Source organism: Centrocercus urophasianus, unplaced genomic scaffold (assembly GCF_019232065.1).
Source record: "Centrocercus urophasianus isolate 14NV4802_14NV808 unplaced genomic scaffold, USGS_Curo_1.0 seq_19, whole genome shotgun sequence".
NCBI lineage: Eukaryota > Metazoa > Chordata > Aves > Galliformes > Phasianidae > Centrocercus > Centrocercus urophasianus.
This window is the reverse complement of record NW_024884744.1, coordinates 20,890,060-20,913,577: the sequence shown is the minus strand read 5'-3', so window position 1 is coordinate 20,913,577 and position 23,518 is coordinate 20,890,060. Positions and strand designations below refer to the sequence as shown.

Genomic DNA, 23,518 nt, shown 5'->3' with positions numbered 1-23,518 from the left:
GGACAGGCAACACTTGCCTAGCAGAAGGAACAAATGGCCAAATAGAGGATGTGCTCCTTGTGTTACATAGAGTGGAGGTTACAGAATATTCAGTCCCAAAGGCTTAGAAAAGGTAGCCATGGGAAGAAGCCTGATTTAGTATCCTTCTAGCACGAGCCTTAGATTGCATGTTGGTACTGCCTGTTTGTGGAGAAGCTCTAATTTACTCCTCCTTCCCACGTCAGATCTCTATCTTTCAGTATGTCCTTGTTTGACTTACTATATAGGTTATTTGTTTTGTCCTCCTCTACTTGCTGTCTGCATTGATTTTCCTACACTCATCCTTTGTGTTGTAGGAGACCCTGAGCTGGGTGGGATTGGCCATAACAGTTTACAGAGTAAAAAACAACAACAGCAAAACCAGAGTAGAATGATATTCTCCATCCCCGAGCTGAACCGTTTGTGCTGAGATGGGCTTTGCCAGATCGTTTTTTGGTGGGGATTGTGGCCGTTTTGGTGTTAGAAGGTCAGGTAGCCAGGCTCATCTGCACCTTCATGGCACAGCGTGGATTTGGATCGGAGAGCAACTGCTGTGAAAATGTTTGCTGAAGCAGAAGGATTTGACCCTTTAGTGTGCAGCAGTGAGGTGCTCTCTCCATGTAAGAGCATGTTGGACTAGGAGGCAGTCTTTCTCTTTAATTTCTATGCAAATGTCCAGGAAAGTTTTATTTCTGTTCCTTCTTTGAGCAAACTTTAGATTTTAAGCCTCTAAATTTGCTGTGAAACAGAGCTACGCTCCTCAAAGAACTCTTAGGCCTTGCTGCATGTCTAGCAGTTGGAGGAGACATGGCCCTGTGAGGACAGCCAGGTTTGAGGGCTGGTCACAGCCAATATGATGGCATCAGATCAAAACAAAATCCTTCCTAGGCTAGATCTATTAAGTAGTGGTTTACAAGAAGTTCAGAGCTGTTGGGAGCAGCTATTTTCAGTCTGTGCAAAAAAACACCATTTTGTCACAGCAGAGATTTACCTTGTAGCATTGCTTACTCTTGTCTCTGGTGACTCTGACCTTTTTCTTCTTTTTTATCTTCTGTATTTCCTTTTTCCTTAGGCTTCCTGTTTCCTTTCTTAGTCTCTGCCAAAATAGAAGCAATGAAAACAATTAGTACAGCTTTTATACAACTAGTAGATTTCATGAAGTTAATGACCCAGAGGACTGATGGAACAGTTTTGGTCGTGTTTCCAAGAGACAGTTTGAGACTGTGGACTCTAGAGGATAGCATTACATCCGTTGACATCTAGTTCAAATGTTCTCATTATTTCTGCAACTCTGAAGCCAGAAGTTCACGCTGCTTTATCTAGCGAGGGCTCAGGGCCAGCAGAGTTCAGTTATTCTGCAGAGATCTCTTCACTATATCACAGTTTAGGAGTTTGTTCCAATATGAGATACAGCAATCTGGGCTGTTTATAGTCAGCATCGGGCTACTTTGGATCTGCAGTGGAGCAGCTGCATCTCCAGAGTAACCTGAGAAACCCGTGCCTGGCAGATGCTGTAGCAAACACTTCCAGAAGCTTGCCTTGATCAGTGGAGATGATCTTTATTTCTCTGGAATCTCCTTTAAATCGGAACCCTGTGGACTGGCAGATCACCATGGATTTCAATGTTTCTTAAGTCCATCTTACACTCTGCATGTGCCCATGCAGGTCTGGTGCTCACATTATGATGGGCAGCAAACACACACAAATGGGCCTTTCCAGACATGCAGATGGGGGACTTTTGTAGCTGCAGGTCAAGAAGGGAGGTCAGAGATCAGAAGTGTTGTCAGAGGGCTGAAAGGCTGCAGCAGGGAGGCACACCTCGATCCTGGCCCTGGGGAGATTTTGAAGGACCTGCCTATCCCAGCTGACATCCAGTCTAGGGAATAGAAGACTCTGATTTAGATTACATGTTGGAAGGAAATTTTTTCTCTCAGAGGGTGGTGAGGCCCTGGCTCTGCTGCTCAGAGAAATGTGGGTGCCCCATCCCTGGAGGTGCTCAGGGTCAGGCTGGATGGGGCCCTGGGCAGCCTGAGCTGGGGAGAGCAGCCAGCCCACAGCAGGGGTTGGACTGGGTGGGCTGTAAGATCCCTTCCAACCCAACTGTTCCGTGATTAAGTGATCCAGTTCTATTCTTTGTTGTGTCTTTACCTATTTCTTCTTTTCCTCTCAGTTATTAAAACAAAAAAGCTACAATTAAGCCTGTAAGAGGTGTATTTAGGAGACTCACCCATTCGTCCATTTGTCTCATTGGGAACCTGTTCTTGAAGAAAATGAAACATCTGTGTATTCCTTAAACCCCAGCTGTTCCACAGACGCCAACAAAGTGAATTCATTTCTACCTGCACCCTTTGCTCGCTCTCCTTTCTGGGGCTGCACTGGCACAACCTCCTTCCCTGGTGCAGGACAGGGCCACCTGCTTAGGGCTCCATTGGACTTTCTGCTCACTGGGATTATTTCCCAGGCTGCTAACTCCACAAAGAATGGAAATGCCAATTTAGCTGACAGCAGCTCTTTGCTGTTCCTATCCTTGTAGGTCTTGCACAGCAGCAGTGTCAGGAATGTTATCCAAGTCTCTGTACCTTAGGTCCTTCTGCAATGGATAGCAGCAACTCCAGGAAAAGACCAAAAACTGATTAACAGAAAGTTTCAAATCATTTCTTTAAAAATAAGATTTAAAAGAAAAAAATAAAACAAAACAGCCACCACCAAACAACCAAATCAGCTCACAGGACACACTCCCTGCTAATTTAGAAGATACTTTTTCACATGCACAGCAAAAAAAAAATGCTGTACATACTTTCTATTCCTTTGGGCTTGCTTGGCTCTGCATTGCTCATGCAGCCCCAGAGCTGGTCGGGCTCAGGGCCCACTCCTCCTCATCAGCATGCAGCAGAGGAGCTGTGGGCACTGGGGGACTGCATTGGCAAAGCAGCTTTAAGAGGAATGAAAGAAGACTTTGCTACCAACAGGTTAACCTTTCTGTAGTGATAGCATGGCCCAGCCCCAGGATGCACCTTTATCAAGAAATGTCTGAAAGAGCTAATGATTTTCTGCTGCATCAAAGCTCATGCAAGAATCTTAAATTAATCTTACTTAAAGTAATGGATTCAGTGTTTGTGTCGATAATCACTTGCTTTATCTACCTGCACACAGCCCAGAGAGAAAGCGAAGACTGTCCCTGTGGCACGTTTATAGGCAGAAGGCTTTACATCCTCAGCTCATGAACTTCAGATTTATCTCTAAATCAAACCATCCATGTCTCTTTCTGCTTCCCCAGACCACATCCCTGGCCTGAGGAAGGCAAGTTGCTTGCCAAAGACTTCTCCCTTCACAGGAAAAGCAAGTTCTGAAATTCGGAGATTGTTTATAGCTTACAGTAATCATTAGGAGCTTCTGTGTCAGAAACAGTGCAGCCAGGCTTGATCATGCAGCCATCCTTGTGCAGCAACAGCTGGATTTCCTTAGGTTTGGGCAGCACACAGGGCCTTGGAGCACCACAGCTGTATTTTTGTATTAGCCCTGCCCCAAGGAGCGTGTGTGGTGTGCTGGGATTGCCCTGTGCCAATCCCCACACCATGGTTTTTCTGAAACGAGCACTGATGGTGCAATGAAGCCTTGCTGCACAGCACAACGAGCCCCAGCAAGCAGAGCTACAAGCCGGTGCTGTCACAAGGAGGGTGTGTGAGGGCTGCCTAAGGGAGCTGCCCAAAGGGGAGAGGGATGTGCTGCATGGTGACGAGGGGCACAGGGGCACCTGAGGCAGCCTCAGGTCAGACCCAGTGGCACTGGGGAGGTGGGGAGAGCCTATGAAGTGCTTCTATGTGAGCATGAGCAGTAGAACAGACCTGCTGATGTCCTTTTCTGGGTTCCTCCCCAGGCAATGTTTGAGCTGGTTACTTCCGAAGCCTCGTACTGCAAGAGTCTGAATCTGCTGGTGTCTCATTTCATGGAGAATGAGCGTCTAAAAAAGATCTTACATCAGTCTGAGGCACACATCCTCTTCTCCAACGTCCTGGATGTCAAGGCTGTTAGTGAGCGGTAAGACAACTGCTGCTGGGGTTTTGGCAGTTGAGTGGCATCTCGTTAACTAAGCTTGTGCAGAGGATGCAAGAGCTGACTGCAAGCAGTCTGCTACCCAGTCTTTTCCAAAAGCTTAGTGACACATTCACTGCTTTCAGCCCCAGGGGCAGAAGCTGGGCATTGTGTTGGACATGCAGGCGATAATTAAACTGAGTGCTGGTTTTCTCATCTAGCTTCCTGCTGGACCTGGAGCGACGGGTTGAGGAGAATATTGTGATCTCGGATGTGTGCGATATTGTGTACCAGCATACAGTTGATCACTTCTCTGTGTACATCACCTATGTCTCCAACCAGACCTACCAGGAGAGAACTTACAAGCAGCTTCTGTGAGTTCCTGTGCTTGATGCTGTATTAAAATTGCATAGGCGATAGATTCAGCTGTTGGATGTTGCTAATTGGGATAGTGCTAAATGGTACAGAAACAGGATTTCTCACTTCACTGATGCAATTAAAAGGCTTTAGAATAAGGGTAAGGGTGGGGTGACAGAATAGGCAAGTAACATACCAAGTGAGTTCAGAGCCAGCAGTTCCCAGCTGTGGGAAGTAGCTATGATGGATGTGGGAACACACACTTGTGAAACATACACATTCTTAAACTGCAAGTAGAGGCAAGAGACTGAAAGGCCGAGGTTACAACGCAGCTCCTTGATGACAAGAACAGCCACTGCTTTTCCTAAGCTTCCCAACGAGGCTGAACCTTCCCACACTTGGGAAAACTTATCAGAAGAACAACATTTTCTTGAAGGAAAGAAAAAAAAAAAAGCCATTTTCATCACATTCCGGTATTATAAATACAGGCGCTATCTAGGCCTGAGGATAGAATCCAACATATTTTTGCAGTGTTTTTCAAGTTCTGTCAGGCTTCTGGTCCGGGAGGAATTCTCTTCTATCATCTCAAAACAAAGACTGCCCTACAAGCCTGTCTTTGAGCAGGAGAATTAATTTCTCTTCAGTTACCATGTCCTGGATGCTTTCAGGACAGCCCATTGCATGCACTGCACTGTTTCCTCCCCGTAGCAGCAGCTGGTTTGGGGGAGTGTAATGAGCCCTAATCCTTTCCTTTCTCTGCTCTCCAGCTTTTGAGGCAAAAAAACCCAACAAATAAACCCAACACACTCTAAGCAACCTCTGCTGAGCTTGGCCAACTGTTCTTCCCAAAAGAAGGGTACTGCAGGGGTTCCTTGAGTCAGAGGTGAGCAGTATAAATGCCGTGTCTGGGTTAATTAGCTAAACACTTGGAATTGAAAGAGACATAATCAGGATTAGGTGAGCTTGAAAAGGAGCTGTGGGAGATAGGAATTTAGAGGGAAGCTTTTTCTTAATTTTTTTTTTTTTTTTTGTCTGAGGGAGAACACAAAGTAAAGGGAATTTTGCAGTACTCTGATGAACATGGAGCCTGAGATGTTCCACAGTTGCTCCCACTTTGGCTGTGTCCCAGGACACACTCAGATCCATTCTGTTGTGGCAGTGGCACGGTGACCCAGGCACCTGCTGCAGCTCTGAGATGCACTTACAGTGAGTGCTGTCACAGTGCTCTGAGTTACGTGGAGTGAAGATAGGTTTTGCACAGTTAATGATGTCTTTGCATCCGTGCTGATCTTGCCAGCTGTGGCTCCAGCTGTGTGTGTCCTCCCTGGGCTGGGCCCCAGAATTGCCAGGAGGTGCTGGCTTTTGGCTGCAGCTGTTGAGGCTGCTTGGACTCACCTACCGTGCTCCCCTCAGGGAAGGTCCAGGGATGGCGTGTGCTCTTCTCAGGCCAGATAATGATTTCCATCCTCCAGCTCAGCAACCAGGAGTAGCCAAGTTCTGTGACTTGCCTTATTCTTATGACTGTGTGAATTCCACCTTGTCACAGAGATCCAACTGTGTAGAGATATATAATTATTCCTCTGACTCATCTACTTGGACACACACCCCATTCACACACACCTACGCACGCAGTGCAGCGTATGCTGCTGAGCTAGATGTGCTACACATGTGAACGCACTACCATGGCTTCTACATTAAAAGTCTATTTTTTCCATCCCCCAACGCTATAAATAGTTCTGGATTTAAACCAAAATACACCTAGAAGCATTCCGTTTCCTCCTTCCTTCCTTTCTGCTCTCGGGAGAAGTTAGGCAGATGCTGTCTCTGGGGTACGTGCTGCTGCGTCCTCACCCACACAGCAGAGGTGCAGGCAGGGCAGCACTCACGCTGTCTCTCTCCCCCTCAGCCAGGACAAGCCAGCCTTCCGGGAGGTGATCACACAGCTGGAGCTGGATCCCATGTGCAGAGGTTTATCCTTTTCTTCCTTCCTGATTCTGCCATTTCAAAGGATCACTCGGCTCAAGCTTCTGGTGCAGGTAGAGTTTTGCTCTTCTGTATTGCCCAGAGGTCGTCCACATCACTCCAGGGATTCTATTCAACAGTTGCAAATGAGATACAGCCACAATTAATCCTAGAACTGGCTGAAGCCTTTCCACAGAATTGAACATTCTCAGCTGTGGAAAAGCGTTCAGTCAATGAGAGAAAACTTCCAAATTCACACTGAACTTGCCATGTTTTGCTGAACAAAAGAGTTGAGGAGAAACTTCAGAAGGGGCAGCAGCCATACTGTAACCAGCTGCCTGATTGTTAAGATGCTGCTGTACAGTCTCAGCATAAAACCACCCCGAAGCCATGTACTACCCCACATCATGGTGTCTGGGGCCAGCCTGTGGCAGCCACCTTCCCCTTTGCACCTTTAATCACTGCACTGAAGGACATGCATCTAAAGGAGGAGGAAACAGCTCCATCCCAAAAAGTCTTATACCTCTTGGCTTGCCAGTAGCACTGTCTGTTAGCAGCAGATCCAGCTATTTCAGTTTTATAAAACAGTAGCATTACTTTTCAGATATTCAGTTGTAGCCAGATGGAACAGGCTTTAACAAAAAACAGAAACTCAGAGGTAAGAGTGTCTGTGCTCCGTCATCCTCCCTGTAATTAGCCTGATGGACAGAAGTAACCCCAAGGAGAGCAAAGACCCTTCTGTGCTGTCACACTGGGATCAGAGTTAACACAGCTTTTGCTCCTCTGCAGAATATTTTGAAGAAAGTGGAAGAGAAATCAGAGAGGGAAACCACTGCTCTGGAAGCACATAAGGAGCTGGAAACAGTAAGTTTGAATGAGCCTATCTGAAGGCCATTAAGATTAAATCACTGTCAGTTTCACCCCAAAAAAGACATACAGACTGCGTTCACTCCTGAAGTTGTCCCTTTGATTCCCACCTTTGGACTTAATGTTTGAGAGGTGGGGAGTTGCAGGCAGCTGTGTGGACGAAGCAGGGTGCTGCAGGGACTGAGGAGTTGAATCCTCTTCTCTTCCTGGCCTTCAAGAGCTTGGAGTTCTCTCTTGAATCCTGCAGTTCACTTTAAGTATTTCAAGCTGGAAATTGCATTAAAACATCCGCCTGAGGATCCAGCTGCAGCTTATGACTGAGATATTAAAATAAACTAGGCTATTGGACTTGCTCTAACCTATCCCAGGAAATGTTCTCTCTGCAGATCACTGAGGATAAAAACAGAGGCCGTAACAATGATGATTAGTGTGCAGTACTTTATATTTCCAGAATCCTTCCTTGCTTCTGGCAGCCTGTTGTTGTCCGCTGGTCCAGAGCTCAAGGAGGGCCGTTGCTGTGGGTTGCTGGTGGAAAAATGCTCTTTTTGTATTTATCTGTTAGAGACCCATCATCACTTTCATAACTGTCTTTACATAGTTGTCTGTAGACATTTAAGTTTAGATGCTGACATCACAGCAGTGGCCGTTTGATGCCTATTTTTCCCATAATTATCTTCCTGAATGGGCAGAAGCAGATCTTGGTTTCAGTTGCTGATGCTCTGGTGAATTTTCAGTAAAAGAAGCAGTGCACGAAGCAGTGCCTGTTCTCCGACATAATTTTTCTACCTAACACGTTCTCAAGAGAGCAGTTCCTTATGAAACAGGCAGTGACATCTAGGTTACAGTTCCTGTAACAGGGCAGTGCCTGCGTGTTGTATTTGGGGTTTTTTTCCTGTTAGAAGTTTGTACTCAGGACGCAGGTGGGCTGTCACAAACATCTCTCCCTGAGACATCCCATAGATTGGGCAGCTGGTGCTGCTTGGCAGAACCACAGCACTTCCATCTTTGAAATGAGGATCTTCGGATTTGTTCTCCTCTTGAAGATCACACTGTGTGTGTTCCTCTGTTTTCAAGCATTGGGAATGGGGAGGAGGAGATGTTTGGTGTGTCAGGATCTGATAAACAAACCGTTGCCTTTCTTGCACAGCCAGGAGTGCTGCTTAATGTTGTCTGGTACCTGAATGCGGCCATCTGACAACTCAGCCTCCAGCTGCAGCATCTTCTGGGTGCTGCTTTTTTGGGTTTGGTTGTTTATTTTCCCCTTTCCCATGTGGACATATTGCTGATGAAAGAGCCTGGCTTGGTCAGTTCCTGTTGTAGCTCTTCCCCTCAGGGTCAGGCCTTTCTGTGCTTGACATCACTTAGCTGCTTAGGCCACTGAAAGCAAACCTTTCTCTTCTCTTTTTGCCAGGTGGTGAAAGCATGCAATGAAGGAGTCAGGAAGATGAGCCGAACAGAGCAGATGATCAGCATCCAGAAGAAACTGGAATTTAAGATCAAGGTATGAGCACGGGTTGGTAGCACCCCCACAGAGGCAGTGAACCAACAGCATCCTGGCACTGCACGTGCATATTTAGTAGTAACAGCTCAGCCACATCCCTTTCGGTGCCATTTAGCTGTGGCAGTGCCCTGCTGTCTGCGCTGTCCTGCTGCTGCTTTTGAAGGAGATGCACTGCTGCAGGCACTGCATTTGCAGTTTGATGCATGTGATCTCAGGCACAGAGCCAGAGTGCTGTGCCCACACGGGGGTGATGTGCTGGCATCAGCCTGCCCTTGTGCCATGGGCAGCTCCTGCTCCAGCACTCCGCCTGGCTCTCACCTCACTTCAAAATGTAGGTCAGCTTTCAGCTATTGTTTTACATTATAAATGTATTACAGGGAGATTAAAGCTAAAAAGCAAAACACTTCAAAGCCGGAAAATACCAAAATGAAGGCTATCTCACAATTTGTAATTCATCCTTGTGTTTATCCATTAAGTACAGGCTCTAATTACCTGCTGATGATCTGTTCTGGGTCCACTTAGATCACAGTCTGCAGGATGGCACTGGGCTGCAGTAGACACGAGGCTGCCTTCATCTCTCCCCAGCTGCAGCGGTGATGCCAGGCAGGGCCAACTCAGCTGTGGGGCAGGCTGTCCTGGGCACTGACATGGGGTATAAGCAGTGCAAGGGCACAGGAAGAAAGGCTGCACTGCAGCATGTGTGGTGAGCACAGAGAAGAAGTGAAGGTGGAAGGGATATTTCCAGTATTTCAGTTGTTTAACCAAAACCATACTGTTCTTCTAATATAAGACATGCTTTATTCTGGGGTTCTTGAGATAACCACACAGTGGTTTGGGTTAGAAGGGACCTTATAGCCCACCCAGCCCCAGCCCTGGCCATGGGCTGGCTGTCCCCCACCAGCTCAGGCTGCTCAGGGCTCCATCCAGCCTGGCTCTGAGCACCTCCAGGGATGAGGCAGCCACACTTCTCTGGGCAGCAGTGCCAGGGCCTCACTGCCCTGGTGTGTGGTAAAGCTCTAACAGAAGTGCCGTTGTTGCTGCTTGAGCAACCCAACCAGTGAGAACTCATTTAGCATGTTTTCTTTTAGCCAAAAAGCCAACTGTTTTTAAAGACAGCCTCTCTGTCCAGGAAGGTTCAGCCCAGGTGATGAGACATCAGATGCACCAGAGACAGGATCGGGTTTGCAGGGCGTAGCCTGGTGTTTGAATCCAGCACTTGGCACTCCAGCACCACTGTCCTCAACTGTTTGCTTGTTGGGCCCCTGCTGTGTCTCCACCATAGCAGTTACACCCTGTGCTGGGCCGTGGGCTGGGTGGCAGAGCACGCTGCACCCTGTGCAGCTCTCCATCCTCTGCAGTGTGAGTCATTCTGATGGGAACTCGCTTCCTTCTGCATCTCCCGCTGCTTTCAGCACCTTAACCACTTGAGTCCAAGTTGCTCTTCTGACCTCGGCTGTCTTTGTCTCGCTCCCAGTCTGTGCCCATCATCTCTCACTCCCGCTGGCTGCTGAAGCAGGGGGAACTGCAGCAAATGAACGGCCCAAAGACATCGCGGACGCTGCGCACCAAGAAACTCTTCAGAGAAATCTACCTGTTCCTTTTCAACGATCTGCTGGTCATCTGCCGGCAAATTCCGGGGTGAGTGCAGAATTCAGGTAGCGCGTGGGCACTCCGAGTCCTTTGTAAGCACCGGCGGTGAGCCCTGCCTGCTCGGGGGCAGCACTGCTCTCTCCAGATGAAGCCTCACGGCAAGCAGGGCTCACACATGTCTCCCAGCAGGGTAAGCAAATGTGTATTGGCCAGTTCCTGTGGGGTGGCAGTGAGTTCCAGCAGCTGGTGGGGCTGATCCAGGAGGCCTGCCTTTCTGCCAGGGAGTGAGCTTTGACTCATCACTGCCGAAGGAACAGCTCACATTTAGTCACTTAAATTTCTAAGAAAAGAGTCCAGAAAATATGAGCAGCAGGGAGGGGTGTCAATTGATGCCTGCAGCTAGCAGTTCTGTTTGACATGATGTAACCTGCCTCAGGAATGTTGTGGTGCTTAAGACTGCGTTTTGTGCAGCTAGAGACTAGTGAATACAGCAGCACAAACAGGGCCCGGAGAACAGCACGTTCTTTGTGGCATTAATTGCACTCACCAGTAGGGAGCATCTCGGCAGTCCTATTTCTTATCAACGTGTCGCTGCAGTGTCTGCATGCCTGGAAACGTTTTGCTTCTGCGGCAGCTTGTATCCAAAAAACATGGAGGTGCTTGACAAATAGGAATGAATTGAGCCTCACAGACCCCTTTGAAGGAGCACAGTGCATGGGTCACACAGACAGAGCAAACGACTTGTTTTAGGCCACGTGGGACAATGGAAGCTGAGCAAGGAGAGGATCTCTTGCCTTGCGGTGGGGTTTCATAGCCGTTGCTCATTCCTTTTCCTCCCGCCATACGGAGGTGCTCGGTCTGTCCCCAGGTACACATCTGAGTGGATGAAGCCACACTGTCTTGCCGTGCTTGCAGTTTTTCCTTATCTCCTCTTTAACCTCTCCCAGAGACAAGTACCAAGTGTTTGACTCAGCGCCCCGGGGGCTTCTTCGGGTGGAGGAGTTAGAAGACCAGGGGCAGAGTTTGGCCAATGTCTTCATCTTGAGGCTGCTGGAGAACGCTGATGACCGGGAGGCCAGTTACATGCTGAAGGCATCGTCGCAGTGAGTACCGTGCCAGCACTGCACAGGGCTCAGCGCTGCGCGCTCCCTGCACCTCCACAAAGGCAGCGGCCTGTCTGCATGGGGAGCAGCTCCTACAGCTCACCAGGACCAGGCAGGCAGGGATGCCGCTGCTGCAGCTGGCCTTAGACCTTCATAGCTGGCCCTGCACATCACGCCTGTGAGGCTGCCTTCAGTCTCTCTTACTTGAAGGAATGAGTGAAGCTGGCTCGCTCACAAGGGTGGGAGCCGTGCCTGACCAGCTGTGAAGCAGAGTGGCTGCCGGTTGTAGGTGAGGGTGTGAGAAGAGGGTTCTTCCTCAGCCCCATCCACAGTCGATCCCAGTCTTGCAGCAGCCCCTCTGCTTTTCCAGGCCTCCTCGTCTCCCCACGTACAGTATTCTCAGCTTGCAAACTTTTTGCTTCAGGCTCCAGCAATACTGGGCAAATGATTCAGCTGTACTAACACAGGCATGATTGTTTTGGAATTCAGGGCCTGACTTTCTCATTGACCCGAGTCTTAGCAGGCTCACAGTTTTCTAGGCACAGCTCTATGCAATTAGAGGTGTTATATAAGTATACATGCACCACCAGTTTCACAGCTACTGCAGGTCACACACCTTCAGATTGATGTTACTTTGCTGTTTGACAGCTCTTCACATCTTGGGCAGAGAGCAGCCCCACCACACAATCCTGCAGGCCCGGGGGTGCAGCTGATCCCCTTGGCACAATGCAACACCAGGATGAGGGAGATGAGCCCCCAGCATAGCGAGCAGCTGCACCTTCCTCCCAGGCATGTGACTGCAGCTTTGCTGTACTGAAAATAGAGATGTCAGTCACATTATGCAGGGCACACGCACATTTGACGTCTGTGAGACTGAGCTGTGCAGAGGATGATAAATCAGGCCAGGGTTGCCTTTGCTCAGGGAGGTGTTTGCATTTATGTGCTTCTGCAACCTGCTCCATCTCTAGGATGACCACAGGGAGTGTGAGAACCAGCACACAGCTTGCCTACAGCTCTGGTGTACAGAGAAGCGATGCAGGACTGCTACAAGCTGCTGTTCCAGAGCTGCAGGAGAGATCTGGCCAGTATGAGGCACAAACCAGAAAACTGAACAAACAGAAGAGGGAAGTGGGTTCCAAAGAGACACTGATGGATCTGTTTTGCAGATCTCGCAGTGTTTCCCTGCTCTGAACCCACACAGCAATGACAGCCTGTTCAGTGGCAGCTTGCAGCTAGAGCCCTGGCTGGGCTTTGCTGTCACCAGGAACTGTCCTCATGTCTGGGCACAGCTAGTTGCAGGGGTAGGATGAGAGCACAGGTGGGCCCTTCACAGGGCTACAAGAAGCCAGGTGCTGCAAGGAGAATCCAAAGAGCCCTGCAAGGAGCTGCGTGCAAGGCTGCAGGTTCAGCCTGCAGCATCAGGAGCTCAGGAATAGGGGGAGAGGTGGTGTCTCCAGGACTTTCTCCTGCTCATGGCCTCCAATTCTCCCCCTTGTCCAGGAGCGAGATGAAGCGTTGGATGATTTCACTGGCCCCAAACCGGCGAACCAAGTTTGTTTCATTTACATCCAGACTTTCTGGTAAGATTCACCGTGTGGTGTCCAGGAGCTTTTCACCCCCACCCAGCGTCCCTTCTGTGCTGATCTCCCCATCCAGCCCTACGCTGGAGCCCTCTGGAAGCCAGACTCTGGGCTTCCCTTACATTTTCACCCACTTGTCTCCAGGCCTGGCTCTGACTTTGTTCCCCTGCAGCCCAGGGTGGACTGCACCAGCACTCTCCACCCCTCTGTGCTGCTCAGTGGAGCAGCAGTGCAGGGACTTGTGCAGGACCAGCTCCCTTCCCTGCAGCACTCCTCCCCATTGCGCCTTCCCTCACCCCATGGCCTCAGTGATGTTTCTCACCGAATCAGAGGAAACATTCTCAGAGCTCACAGAGTTACACCTACCTGAGCTGCTTCTGCCTCAGTCCATCCCTCACTCTCACCCTGTCCCCCTGCAGATTGCCCGCAGATCCAGTGTGTCCACCCCTACGTGGCCCAGCAGCCAGATGAGCTGTCCTTGGAGCTGGCTGACGTCCTCAACATCCTGGACAAGACAGATGATGGTACGGGGGGTGGGACAGGAGCTGTGGAAGGGTGGGCTTCTCCCTGGGCAGGCAGCTGCTGAGCAGCCAGGAGGGGTCCTTTGGCCACAGAGAGAGAAGGCAGTGTCAGCGTTGCAGCCGAGAAAGCTGGCAGCAGAGCAGGGTGTGACTGCCTCCTCCTAATGCTCTGCAAATCCAGGCTGCCCTGCGTGCAGGGCAGGGCTGATGCAGCCACCAGTGTGTAACCCAGAGCTGTTCTTACCCTGAGCAGCCAACAGCAGCTTCCAGAAGGCACCACCAGCTCTGTAGGCTCTTTCACAGCAGCTGTGCCAGGGTGGGAGCAACGGTCTGTCCTTCCCCACTGACTCCTGTCTCTGTCTCTGCTTAGGCTGGATATTTGGGGAGCGGCTTCATGACCAGGAGAGGGGCTGGTTCCCCAGTTCTATCGGGGAGGAGATCCTGAACCCCAAAATCCGAGCCCAGAACTTGAAGGAATGTTTCCGGGTGCACAAGTCAGATGACAGCCAGCGGAGGAAACTGGGCAGCAGGAGCCGCCAATGACTGCTGGCATCCCCGAGCGTGGGGAGCAGCCTGGGAGAGGAGCAGAGGACAGAGGCTGCCAGCTGGGGGGACACGGTGGAGGTGCTGGGGGCCGTGGCACGGGACCTGGTGTGCCACACCAAGCATGTCCACCCTTGAAAGCATGGACCTCAGTTCCCAGGCGGCCTGCTGTGCTTTCTACAGTGCTGAGCCCTCCTTGGAAAGCAGTGCTTCGAGCTGGCTGAAATCACCCCTTCACAAAGAGCATGAGCCCAAACTGGCACCACACGAAGGCCCTGGGTGCCAACCAAGGGAACCTGGGGCAGCAAATGGAACTCGGCAATTAGCATCGTCCACTCACACCTCATTGCTACCATTTGAGTTAGGGGCTCTCTTAAAGCCGCACCTCATAGGGATGGGGATTCCGGTGGAGGAATCGTCTCACATCCCTTCACACAGCCCACTGGCACCAGGCCTGGGAGAAGCCCCCAGGACTCCATTTCCCCAAGGAAGTTGATGAAGGCATCTCCTGGGTAGACCCTCGACCTGCTCCCCAACGCTCTGATGTGCTCTGAAAGCCCTGCTCCACCAGCAGTCGCACCTCAGAGGCCCCAACCTCCGTTCCTGCTCACCTGAAGGCCTCAAAGTGCATCTGGGCCCTGCCCCATGGCTCATCCCCTCCCTCAGCTGCTGCAGAGGCATGGCACCATGGCTTTCCCAGGCTGATCCGGTGCTTTTGGGAAGACAGGCTGCTCATGGTCTCTGCTGCGCCCACCGCAGCATGCTGCAGGGCTCCAGGAGTGCCAGCGGGCAAGCAGCATGCAGTGAATGACAGCACCCCTGGAGCTGCTGTGCTGCACGGTAGAAGGCTCAGCAACATGCCTGCATGCTTGTAACCCACACCTCCAGCTGCGTGCAGCCTCCCTGTACAGTTCATGTAAATACGCAGTCCTCTGCCGCAAGCAGAACCAGACCATCACTTGCTCCAGTTGTGGCACTGAGCATCGCATGAAGCCCAGGGCACAGCGCCCCAAACAGCCCCACATGTGACCACAGCAGAGAGCACTGGGCGTACAGCATGGGCTGTGCTGCTCCTGAGCTGCAGCCACCACCCGTTATGGAATCAGGATTATTGGGCATTTCTGTAACGCAGCAAGGAATCTTCCAGGCACTGCCGTGTGCTGCAGTGGTGTGCGGGCTGTATTCCAGAAGGGGACACAGATCAGTGTGGGGTCCTGGTTATGCGAGAGCTGTGCAGTGAGCCCAGGATGCAGCTGGGGGAAGATGCAGCAACAAAAGGAACACAGAAGGGGGTCCGCCCTTGGGCCAGCTCCATGCCACCACACACACAGGGCCCCAGAGAGGGCTGGAACAGGTCTACAGCCTCCAGCTTGATGCAGTGGGCTCACCTGATGGGGATGCCCCAAGTCAGGCCCCCAGAAGAGCACACCACAAGCACTGTCTGAGCACAATCAGACCTCCGGGTCCAGGTTCAGACCTGGCAGCAGCTGCAAAATCACCCACGCGAACCCCAGAGGAGCTCCAGCCTCAGGCAGCCCTCTGAGTTACCCACTGAACTGAGTACATCACAGCCCATCCAGTTTAGCAGAGCCACAGCCAACACAGCCCTGTGCTGAAGCCCCACAGGGGCTGTTTAACACTACAGAAGTGCTCCCTCACCCACCAGAAGCAGCTGTTCACCAGTGGAGGGGCCCAGATTCCCCACTATCAGGATACCAGCACCTGGCTGTGTTGCCTGTGGGAAGGAGAGGGACCCATGGCTGCCCACGCGCTGTCCCCTCACACCCTGGACTCGCTCCAGCTCTGTTGTGACTTCTGATGACTTCAAACCTTAAGCACAGGCTGTGCCATTTCCAGGCACCATGTGGCATCCAGTGTTATTTCCTCAGACCCGGCCATGCACGCCTTTTCATGGGTGTGCAGCTGCAGCTCCCACAGCCTCTGCCAGGCTGCTGCAGGGCACTGAGGGGAACTTCTCGTCGTCTCGTTTTCTGTGTGATGAAATACAGCTGAGTGAGCCAGCGCCACAGCAGCATGCCGGCATCTCCTTCCTCCCTGTCAGCGCCGCAGGTCCCCGCCACAGTGCAACCACTGAGGGGAATGGAAGCGCAGGCAAGGGGTGGAAGAAGGGAGGGATGAGAACACGGGCCGGGTGATGCACGGGGAGAGTTGGGATGATTTACAACACCTGAGCAACCCTTTCCCACCAAGGGATGCTGTGCAAAGCGATCCCCAGCACCATTACCTCTGTAGCCCACCCAGCTGTGGGCTGATACCGCTGCCGTGGAGCTGCCAGGGGCTCAGTGCTCTCAGCAGAGCTGCACACGAGGAGCAACGTCAGTGTGGCAGATGGGGAGCAGACAGAGGAGTGTTGTGGTACAGAAATCTTTTATTGAGTTCAGGAAGCAGAGAACTTTCTCAGCGTGATGACAACCAAGGCCACGAGCACAGATGTACCCAGGAGGGAGGCGATGACAATGGCACCGATAGCTCCGGGCCCCAGCGAGCCTGCAGGGACAGAAATCACAGTGGGGTGAGGCTGGGGGGTCCTGAGGGGAAGGGCAGTGGAGTTCACCCCTTTTGCCCTGTGCACCGTGGCCCCCAGGACACCCTCCTGTCATCTTCCCCCCCAAAGTGTCCCAGTACTCGTGTCCCCTTACAGCTGCAGTGTGGCCCCATCCTTGGGCTCCTGCCTGGCCCCCCGTCCCAAGCCAGCCGCCAGGGACGTGGAAGCCAGCACAAATGGGATGCTCAGCACTCTGCTTTCCTGTTACATGCACTCCCAGAACATGCTTGTTGTGCAGCAGCGGGCTGCTGTAGTTGAGGTACTGGTGGAGTTGCTCACACCCTGTTTTCAAGGGCAGAATTTCAGGCACACTCCTACCTGGGCTCAGGTGTTTGCAGTAGTGCCAAGCACAGACACAGGGCAGGAGGAGGTCATGGCAGTTGCTCTGGGGCTGGTGGGCATTGCACAGCAAGACCTGTCCGCAGGGAGACGGCCCTGAGCAGGCAATGCCTCCCAACAGCAGTATGGAGGAGGGTGCAGGCCACCTCCAGCCCCCTGCCAGGAGATGACAGCCCAGAAAGAACAAACGCACAGCGAGCATTTCCCGAACGGCAGCCCCGTACCGTCCCCAGCATCGAGCCGGTGCAGGTGGGTGGTGTCCTCGGGCTCCAGCTCGGAGGTGTACGGGGCAAAGGCGGTGGCATCGGAGAGCCGTGCGGTGGTGGTGGCATCGAAGGGGCCGGATCCGGAGGGCAGCTCGGCCGGCTCGTTCCACAGCGTGGGCAGCGGGCCCCGTGGGTGCTCTGCTGGGAGAGGAACCGCCGCGGTCACGGCTGTGTGCGAGTGGCTCGGGCCGGGCGTGCAGAGGATGCGCAGCACACAGACCCCGCTGGGAGCCCCAGCTCCCCCTGCACCCCCACACCGCGCCGGGAGATGAAAGCGGCACCGCGCTCTGATGTTGCCCTTCGCATCCTGTTATTCCTTCCCCCCCTGGGGTTGGGGAACGCGCCACAGCCCTCCCTGTTTGCGTGTGGCTGAGCGCAGCGCCGCCATCAATGCCCGGCTTGTTGAGGTGGGCCCTGGCGGCGGCAGGAGACATTCCACCGCTCCCTGTGAAACCGCTGGGAATGTCACACCGCGACGGGGAGAGACGGGAAAGAACGAGCAGCGTCCAACGCCGGGACAACTGAACCGAGACGGCGGTTCTCCGCGCCGGGAAGGGAAGGACAGAAGAGTCAGAGCCGACAGCGTGGGACGAGGCACAGAGCTGCCGTGCGCCGGAGGGACGGGGTCAGCCGGCAGCAGCACAGCGAGCCCTGCGAGGCTGCCCAGAGCCCCTGTGGGGCTGCCTCTGCAGGAGGGGCGAGCCCCGGAGGATCAGCTCTGCGCTCGGCAGCAGCACCTCACGTCCCAGCAAGCGCCAAGGAGCAGCTCTGGCCTTCCTCAGAGCCGCCTGCAGAACCAGAGCGCTGCTCTGGGGTAGATCAGGAAAGACCTTTCTGTGCCGAGACTTTCACTGAGCTCCCAGCTTAGCTCTGGCCCCACAGCAGCCCAGCAGCCTCAGGCTGAGCTCTGCAATTCCCACAGTGACCCACTCGGGGCAGCACTGTGGAGCAGCAGCAACGCTGCATCCTCACACGGTCAGCCCATCTATGATCCCCACGTCAGAGGCAGCATCCTGGGTTCCCTACAAGATTTCTGTGCCCCACAGTGGCTCCCCAGAAACACCCATACCCTCAGCAGGGCCTCTCCCACCCCATCCTGCAGGGCTGGAGATGTGCATCCCTTCCATAGAGTACCATGTCCCAGAGATCTCTTCTGTAGCCCCTGTAGGCACATGTTGCTTCTGGAGAAATCACAGCAGCTCTCAGAGCAGGGCACAGGACTTCTTTCTGGCAGCCAAGGAAGAAGGAAGTAATCTAATTTATTATTTTTTTTTAAATGATCTTGGTGAGTTTTAAGACCTGGACAGAGGTCTTGAAACTTGAAAGCCAAGTATAAATGGCAAAGTAGCATCTGCTGCTCCTGTTCACAAAATAAAGCTGTAGAAATAAAGAGCTACTGAGAAACACACTCAAACACATTGTCCATCACAAGGGCAAGGTGTGCAACACCTGAGTTATGTGCCAGCCTCAGGGTCAGAGCCAGCTGTAAGGAAACCCACCCTCAGCACCTGTAGGGTTGCTTTGCCCCAGGGCAGCTCAGCAGGAGGGCACACAGTGGGTATGAGTGGGTGCCCCTGCGCTGCCTGCTGCCCTGCGGGATCTCACCCAGCAGTAACTGCCCTCAACACCACAGTACTGACACTCCACAGAACACCTAAACACACTTGGAAGCACTTCAGGGAAAGACATGGAACAATCTGAATTATTGGGGTTTTACGGCACAGAGGTGGAACACAGAGAAAAACAGACTAGGAGTAACCCAGTGTTGGCCAGCAGGCCAATTGGATGGCACCTCTTCTTTCTCCCCTACTGCACTGCATACCCATCCTCTCTGCAATAGTTGCTATGGCTGAGGCCAGAAAAACAAAGATAGTGGTTACTACACTACAAAGAAATAACAGAACGGGTTTGCTGATCAATACAGAGACCCACTGAGATAACAGCTACAGGGACTGGGGGGGGATCCAGAGGCACCAAAGGCGACACAAAGCAGCTGTGTCCCACCCTTGGTGAGCCTGCACAGCAATGAGGTTCCTGCACCCCAGGTACTGGATAGCTGAAAGGTAAGACTGGGAAAACCTTCACAAGGAGGAACAAATCTGAAGGGCCCTCAGGGTTGGACCACGCGGCAGATGGAGCCGTCCAACACCAGTGAGCACCACTTCCCACACAGGCTGACTTCAGGACCCCGTTACCCCCAAGGTCTGTCAACAGATGACAGTAAGATGTTCCCCCTCCACAGGGTGATGCCTGCAGGGACAGAAAAGCACGTGCTCCAGGAGGACAGGTGCTCGTGTGTCTGACAAGAGGCGGTGCACCTGCTGTACCCTGAGTGTCGCACAGCCGTCCATCACTCACAGCCACTCACAGGTTGACTTGATGCCAAATTCCACAGCTCACATCCTTTCAGAACCCTGGGGCTTTTCTTCTCTGCTGCAGATGTTTGCACCTTTTTACACTGGTTACAAGGAGGTGACCTGCTGCCTTCTGGTGTAACTCTCCACCTCCAGCCCAGTAACTTCGTCCAGGAGATGACAAGTGTCAGTAATTTGCAAGGAGCATCTGTGCTGAGCCAGTTGTCTACAAAGAGCTGCATCCAGCCTGGACAGACCTGCTGGAATGACTGCAGCTTTAAGAAGTTTACAAACTATTTACTTCTCACATCCTAGTGCTCAAACTTCAAGAGCTTCCTAATAACCCTCTCACTGTATTACCCTTGAGAACAAAATCAGAAAAGAGTCCTCAGATGAGGCCTTCTCCCATTCTTTTCCCCTTTAGCATAACAAAGATCATCTCCTGCTCTGTGTCTTTCTTCCCCCGACCACCCCGCTACAGTGTAATGTATTTCCATGCAAGCTCAAAACAAAAATCCAGGAACCCACATCAGCATTCAGACACAAAACACACGACTCAAAGCAAGGCCTTGCAGAGCCCTCCTGCTGCCCTGCCCTTTCACACGGGGCTCTGAACCTGCAGAATCATGAAGGTTGGAAGGACCACTCAGCTCACACAGTCCAACCACTGACCCACATCCCTCAGTGCACATCCACCCTTTCCTTGAACCCACCCAGGAATGGTGGCTGCCCCGCTCCTAGGGCAGCTGTGCCAGTGCCTCACTGCTCTTTTGGAGAGGAAATTTGTCCTAATACCCAACCTGACCTTGCCCTGGCACAGCTGAATGCCATCCTCCTCTCATCCTACCACTGTTACCCACGAGCAGAGGCCAACCCCCACCCCATCCTTCAGGCAGTTGTAAAGAAATCAGCTTCAGTAAGAGCAGACAGTCGCTCTTTGCAGTCTCGCTGTGCTGTAGGATTAAGTGCCACCTATGTTTGAAGGAAGAGGAACTGAAAAGCATTTGGAGGTGCAGAAGTCCCCCCGTTTGATCTCTTCCAGTTGCAGTAGATGATGCACGCTGCGGGGCTCTGCTGCTTTCCCACGTTGCACAGATGCAGCCCTGGGAAGAGCTCAGCAGCTCAGAGGCATGCCAACTTTCTGGAGTTGCAGAGCCCCGATGGCAGCGTTCAGGGAAGCACACAGCCCAGCAGCGCCCGCACAAAGCTCTGCTGCCCAGATATGGAAACCACGTCCATGAGGACAGGAAGGCCGTGCTGAGCAGGGCTGTGCCAACACGGAGGGCAGGGGCTGGCCGGCCCCAGGTAGCCGCAGCAGGCATGGAGCCAGAGCAGGGCTGAAAGGAGGCCTTGTGGAGCACAAAGGGCAGCCTGTGGTGTGCAGCACTGCAAGTGCGAGCTGCGGTTCTGATGAATGTGAAAGGAACTTGTTTACAGAAAGGCTGGGCTGCGCGCGCGCGCGCGCGTGTGTGTGTGTGTGTGTGTGTGCGCGCACCCAGAGCGCTGCCTGCATGCTCTTCCCTTCTTGGTCAGCACAAGGCAGGAAATTTCCTTTTCTAACACGGCGAGATGCAGAAAAATTCCACTGTGCACTAAAAGCCCTGAGCACAGGACAGGGATGGGTAACTGTTTGTACACAGCAGAGAACTGTTCTGCTCTGGGGTAGCTCACAGCCTCAGCTTATTCCCCAGGGCGCAGCTCAGAGGTAGCACAGAACAAACGTAAGGAGGCCTCACACATTTGAAAGGCAAGAGTTAGCATTGAGCCTCTGCTGTGCTCCAGCATCCCAGCACACATCCACCAGTGCAAAGCTCCCAGCCCCACAGGGAGAGCCAATGGGGGGAAGTTAAGATAGAGGTGAAGAATTTCCAGCTCACAGTTGCACTGAAAAGCAGCTGATGTCTGCAGAGCAAAAGCAAGCAGTTAAGACAAAGACCTCACCTGGTCTGTGGGAGGAGCACTGCCATTGCTCCTGGGAGCACAAGCACAGAACAAACTGAAACTTGGTGCTTAAATGATCAATGCTGCAGTAAAGGAAAACCAGAGCCCGGTGTTTGAGAAGGAACATATCCAGTTTTTAAGGCTTACTTAGTAGCTACTTTCAAAGGTTTCCCAGAAAAAAGTCATCTCAGAGCAGTGGGATGCAGGGAACACCAGCAGCAGTGCTGCTGCTCCATCCCTGCAGACACTCGGCCAGGTGCAGTGCTCAGCTCCTCTCCCTGTAGAACAGCCCCTCCAAAAACAGACCTGCACGGCTGCCAGCCAGGCCCTCCTGCTGGGCACAATGTAAGAACAGGCTGCGAGGGAGCTGCAGCCTTCCTCCAGCTCTTGGAAGTCCGAACAGTTCAAGAAAGTGAGCGCTGTGCTCTGCTGTCACACCGGCCTGAGCCACTCATTAGGTCCCATCTGCATTTCAGAGGCTCTAAGGGGAGCAGATAGGGCCAAAGTTGACAACCTCCTCAACAAAGAGTGCCCGACGCAGCAGGGCTCACACCAACCCTGCTCCCCTCACAGCCTGTTTGCTGTTTCAGGCCGTTCATTATAGCCACCTCTGGGTGGAAACCCAAACCATGCACACCGCTCAGCTTTAGACTGAGCTCAGTGTTGTCACAGATGCTTTCATTGCTGTACTTGCAGCACTGGTGAAGTGCTGTGCTGCAGGGAGAGCACAGAAGGCACCAGAGATCGGCACAGTCTTGAGCTGGAGGAGAACGTGTCTCTCCATGATTCAGAATGCTTTCCCACCAGCTGCAGAGCACAGCCATGTCCTGCAGCACACCCGGCTCCTGGGCTGCAGCCACCAGCACTCACACAAGCACTGCTGCTACTCAGCCTAACAGAAGTGACAGATTTATTCAGGTTTCCCCAACAGAAACCTGGACTCAGGATGGAGAGGACGTTCTTACTCAGCACTACCCACCGACTCCAAAATCAACTTCCACCACTCAACCATATTTCAATAAATACGTACGGCAGTTTTTAAGGAGGAAAAGAAGGACGAAGCGACAGGAGGAGAGCAGAGCTGAGTGAGCATCTCCTCTTCTTTCGGAGTTCAAATGCAGACGCAGACCCTTACCTGCCAGCGCAGCGGGCAGCAGGAAGCACAGTGTCAGCAGGAGCGGGCGCAGGGCTCTGTGGCAGGGCATGGCTTCCCTCTGGAAAAGTGCTGGCAGAAATTCTTAAACTCCTCCAAGTAGGAAACAAGTCGGAAATGTCGCTGGTATAATAAAAAGCTGGGTCTGGTCAGGTCAAAAATTCCTTCACAACAGCAAGTGGACAGAGAGCGCGCAGCCCAGCAGACTCCCTCTCTCCCTGCCTCCCCAGCACACCTCCTCCCAAGGCAGCTCCACCCTCCAGGACCTGTGCCTCCGAGCCCATAGGCAGCGAGGCCATTTGCAGGGTCCCCGCCGCCAGCACACAGGGCAGCTGTTGGCAAAGCCATCCCTGAGCTGTGGGATGCGCTCAGGATGCCTACCCACAGGCAGCGTGGGACAACACGAGCTGCATAGGGGCAGACACCCAAAACTGAGCCACCACGAGGGATGGGGTCTCCTGTGTGCAGGGCAGGGGTGGTCTGGCCCAGATGGGCACAGCAAAAGAACAAAGGCCTCCATCTTTTTAACTAAATACTTTAAGACAGAGGCAGAGCAGCTCCACGGCATGCTTGTTTTGTGGGTAGACCAGAGGTGGACTAGCAGCCACAACTGCCCCTTCGTGGTGTCCTCCAGTGGACGTGCTGTGCCATACCACAGCAGCATCCTCCTCCGAGCTGCGCTACAGGCACTGCCTCCTCCCACAGCACTCAGCCCTTGGTCCCTCGGTTCTGCCTCCAGATGGGTTCACAAGAGCTCCCCAGCAGAGGAAACAGGTTGGTTTTCAGTCACACGTGCACTGATAGAGACTTGGGAAAGAGCAAAGT

The 23,518-nt window shown here is 52.6% G+C and overlaps 2 protein-coding genes across 2 annotated transcripts in view; one reads left to right on the top strand and one right to left on the bottom strand.

Annotated features, from left to right (window-relative positions):
* Positions 1-16,109, top strand: part of NGEF (neuronal guanine nucleotide exchange factor) — a 45,794-nt gene extending 29,685 nt beyond the window's left edge. Inside the window, exons 7-16 of the mRNA XM_042820239.1 lie at positions 3,896-4,056; positions 4,272-4,424; positions 6,314-6,443; positions 7,159-7,233; positions 8,648-8,737; positions 10,212-10,375; positions 11,275-11,430; positions 12,931-13,010; positions 13,430-13,534; positions 13,902-16,109. Of these exons, the coding sequence (XP_042676173.1) occupies positions 3,896-4,056; positions 4,272-4,424; positions 6,314-6,443; positions 7,159-7,233; positions 8,648-8,737; positions 10,212-10,375; positions 11,275-11,430; positions 12,931-13,010; positions 13,430-13,534; positions 13,902-14,074 (1,287 nt within the window). The 3' untranslated portion in view covers positions 14,075-16,109. The remainder of the gene's footprint in view (positions 1-3,895; positions 4,057-4,271; positions 4,425-6,313; positions 6,444-7,158; positions 7,234-8,647; positions 8,738-10,211; positions 10,376-11,274; positions 11,431-12,930; positions 13,011-13,429; positions 13,535-13,901) is intronic.
* A 351-nt stretch (positions 16,110-16,460) lies between these two features.
* On the bottom strand, positions 16,461-22,745 carry SNORC (secondary ossification center associated regulator of chondrocyte maturation). The gene is made up of 3 exons (XM_042820907.1): positions 22,676-22,745; positions 17,204-17,386; positions 16,461-16,582 (listed from the first exon to the last, which is right to left on the bottom strand). The coding sequence occupies exons 1-3, from the start codon at positions 22,743-22,745 to the stop codon at positions 16,473-16,475; spliced, it is 363 nt and encodes a 120-aa protein (XP_042676841.1). The 3' UTR covers positions 16,461-16,472.
* Between the last annotated feature and the right edge of the window lie 773 nt (positions 22,746-23,518).

Excerpts from the sequence above, each read along its gene's own strand:
- SNORC (XM_042820907.1), bottom strand. The coding sequence starts at position 22,745 with ATGCCCTGCCACAGAGCCCTGCGCCCGCTCCTGCTGACACTGTGCTTC. Across the intron at positions 17,387-22,675 it reads GCTGCCCGCTGCGCTGGCAG|CAGAGCACCCACGGGGCCCG; the intron begins GTAAGGGTCTGC and ends TTCCTCTCCCAG. Across the intron at positions 16,583-17,203 it reads CCGGCTCGATGCTGGGGACG|GCTCGCTGGGGCCCGGAGCT; the intron begins GTACGGGGCTGC and ends CTGTCCCTGCAG.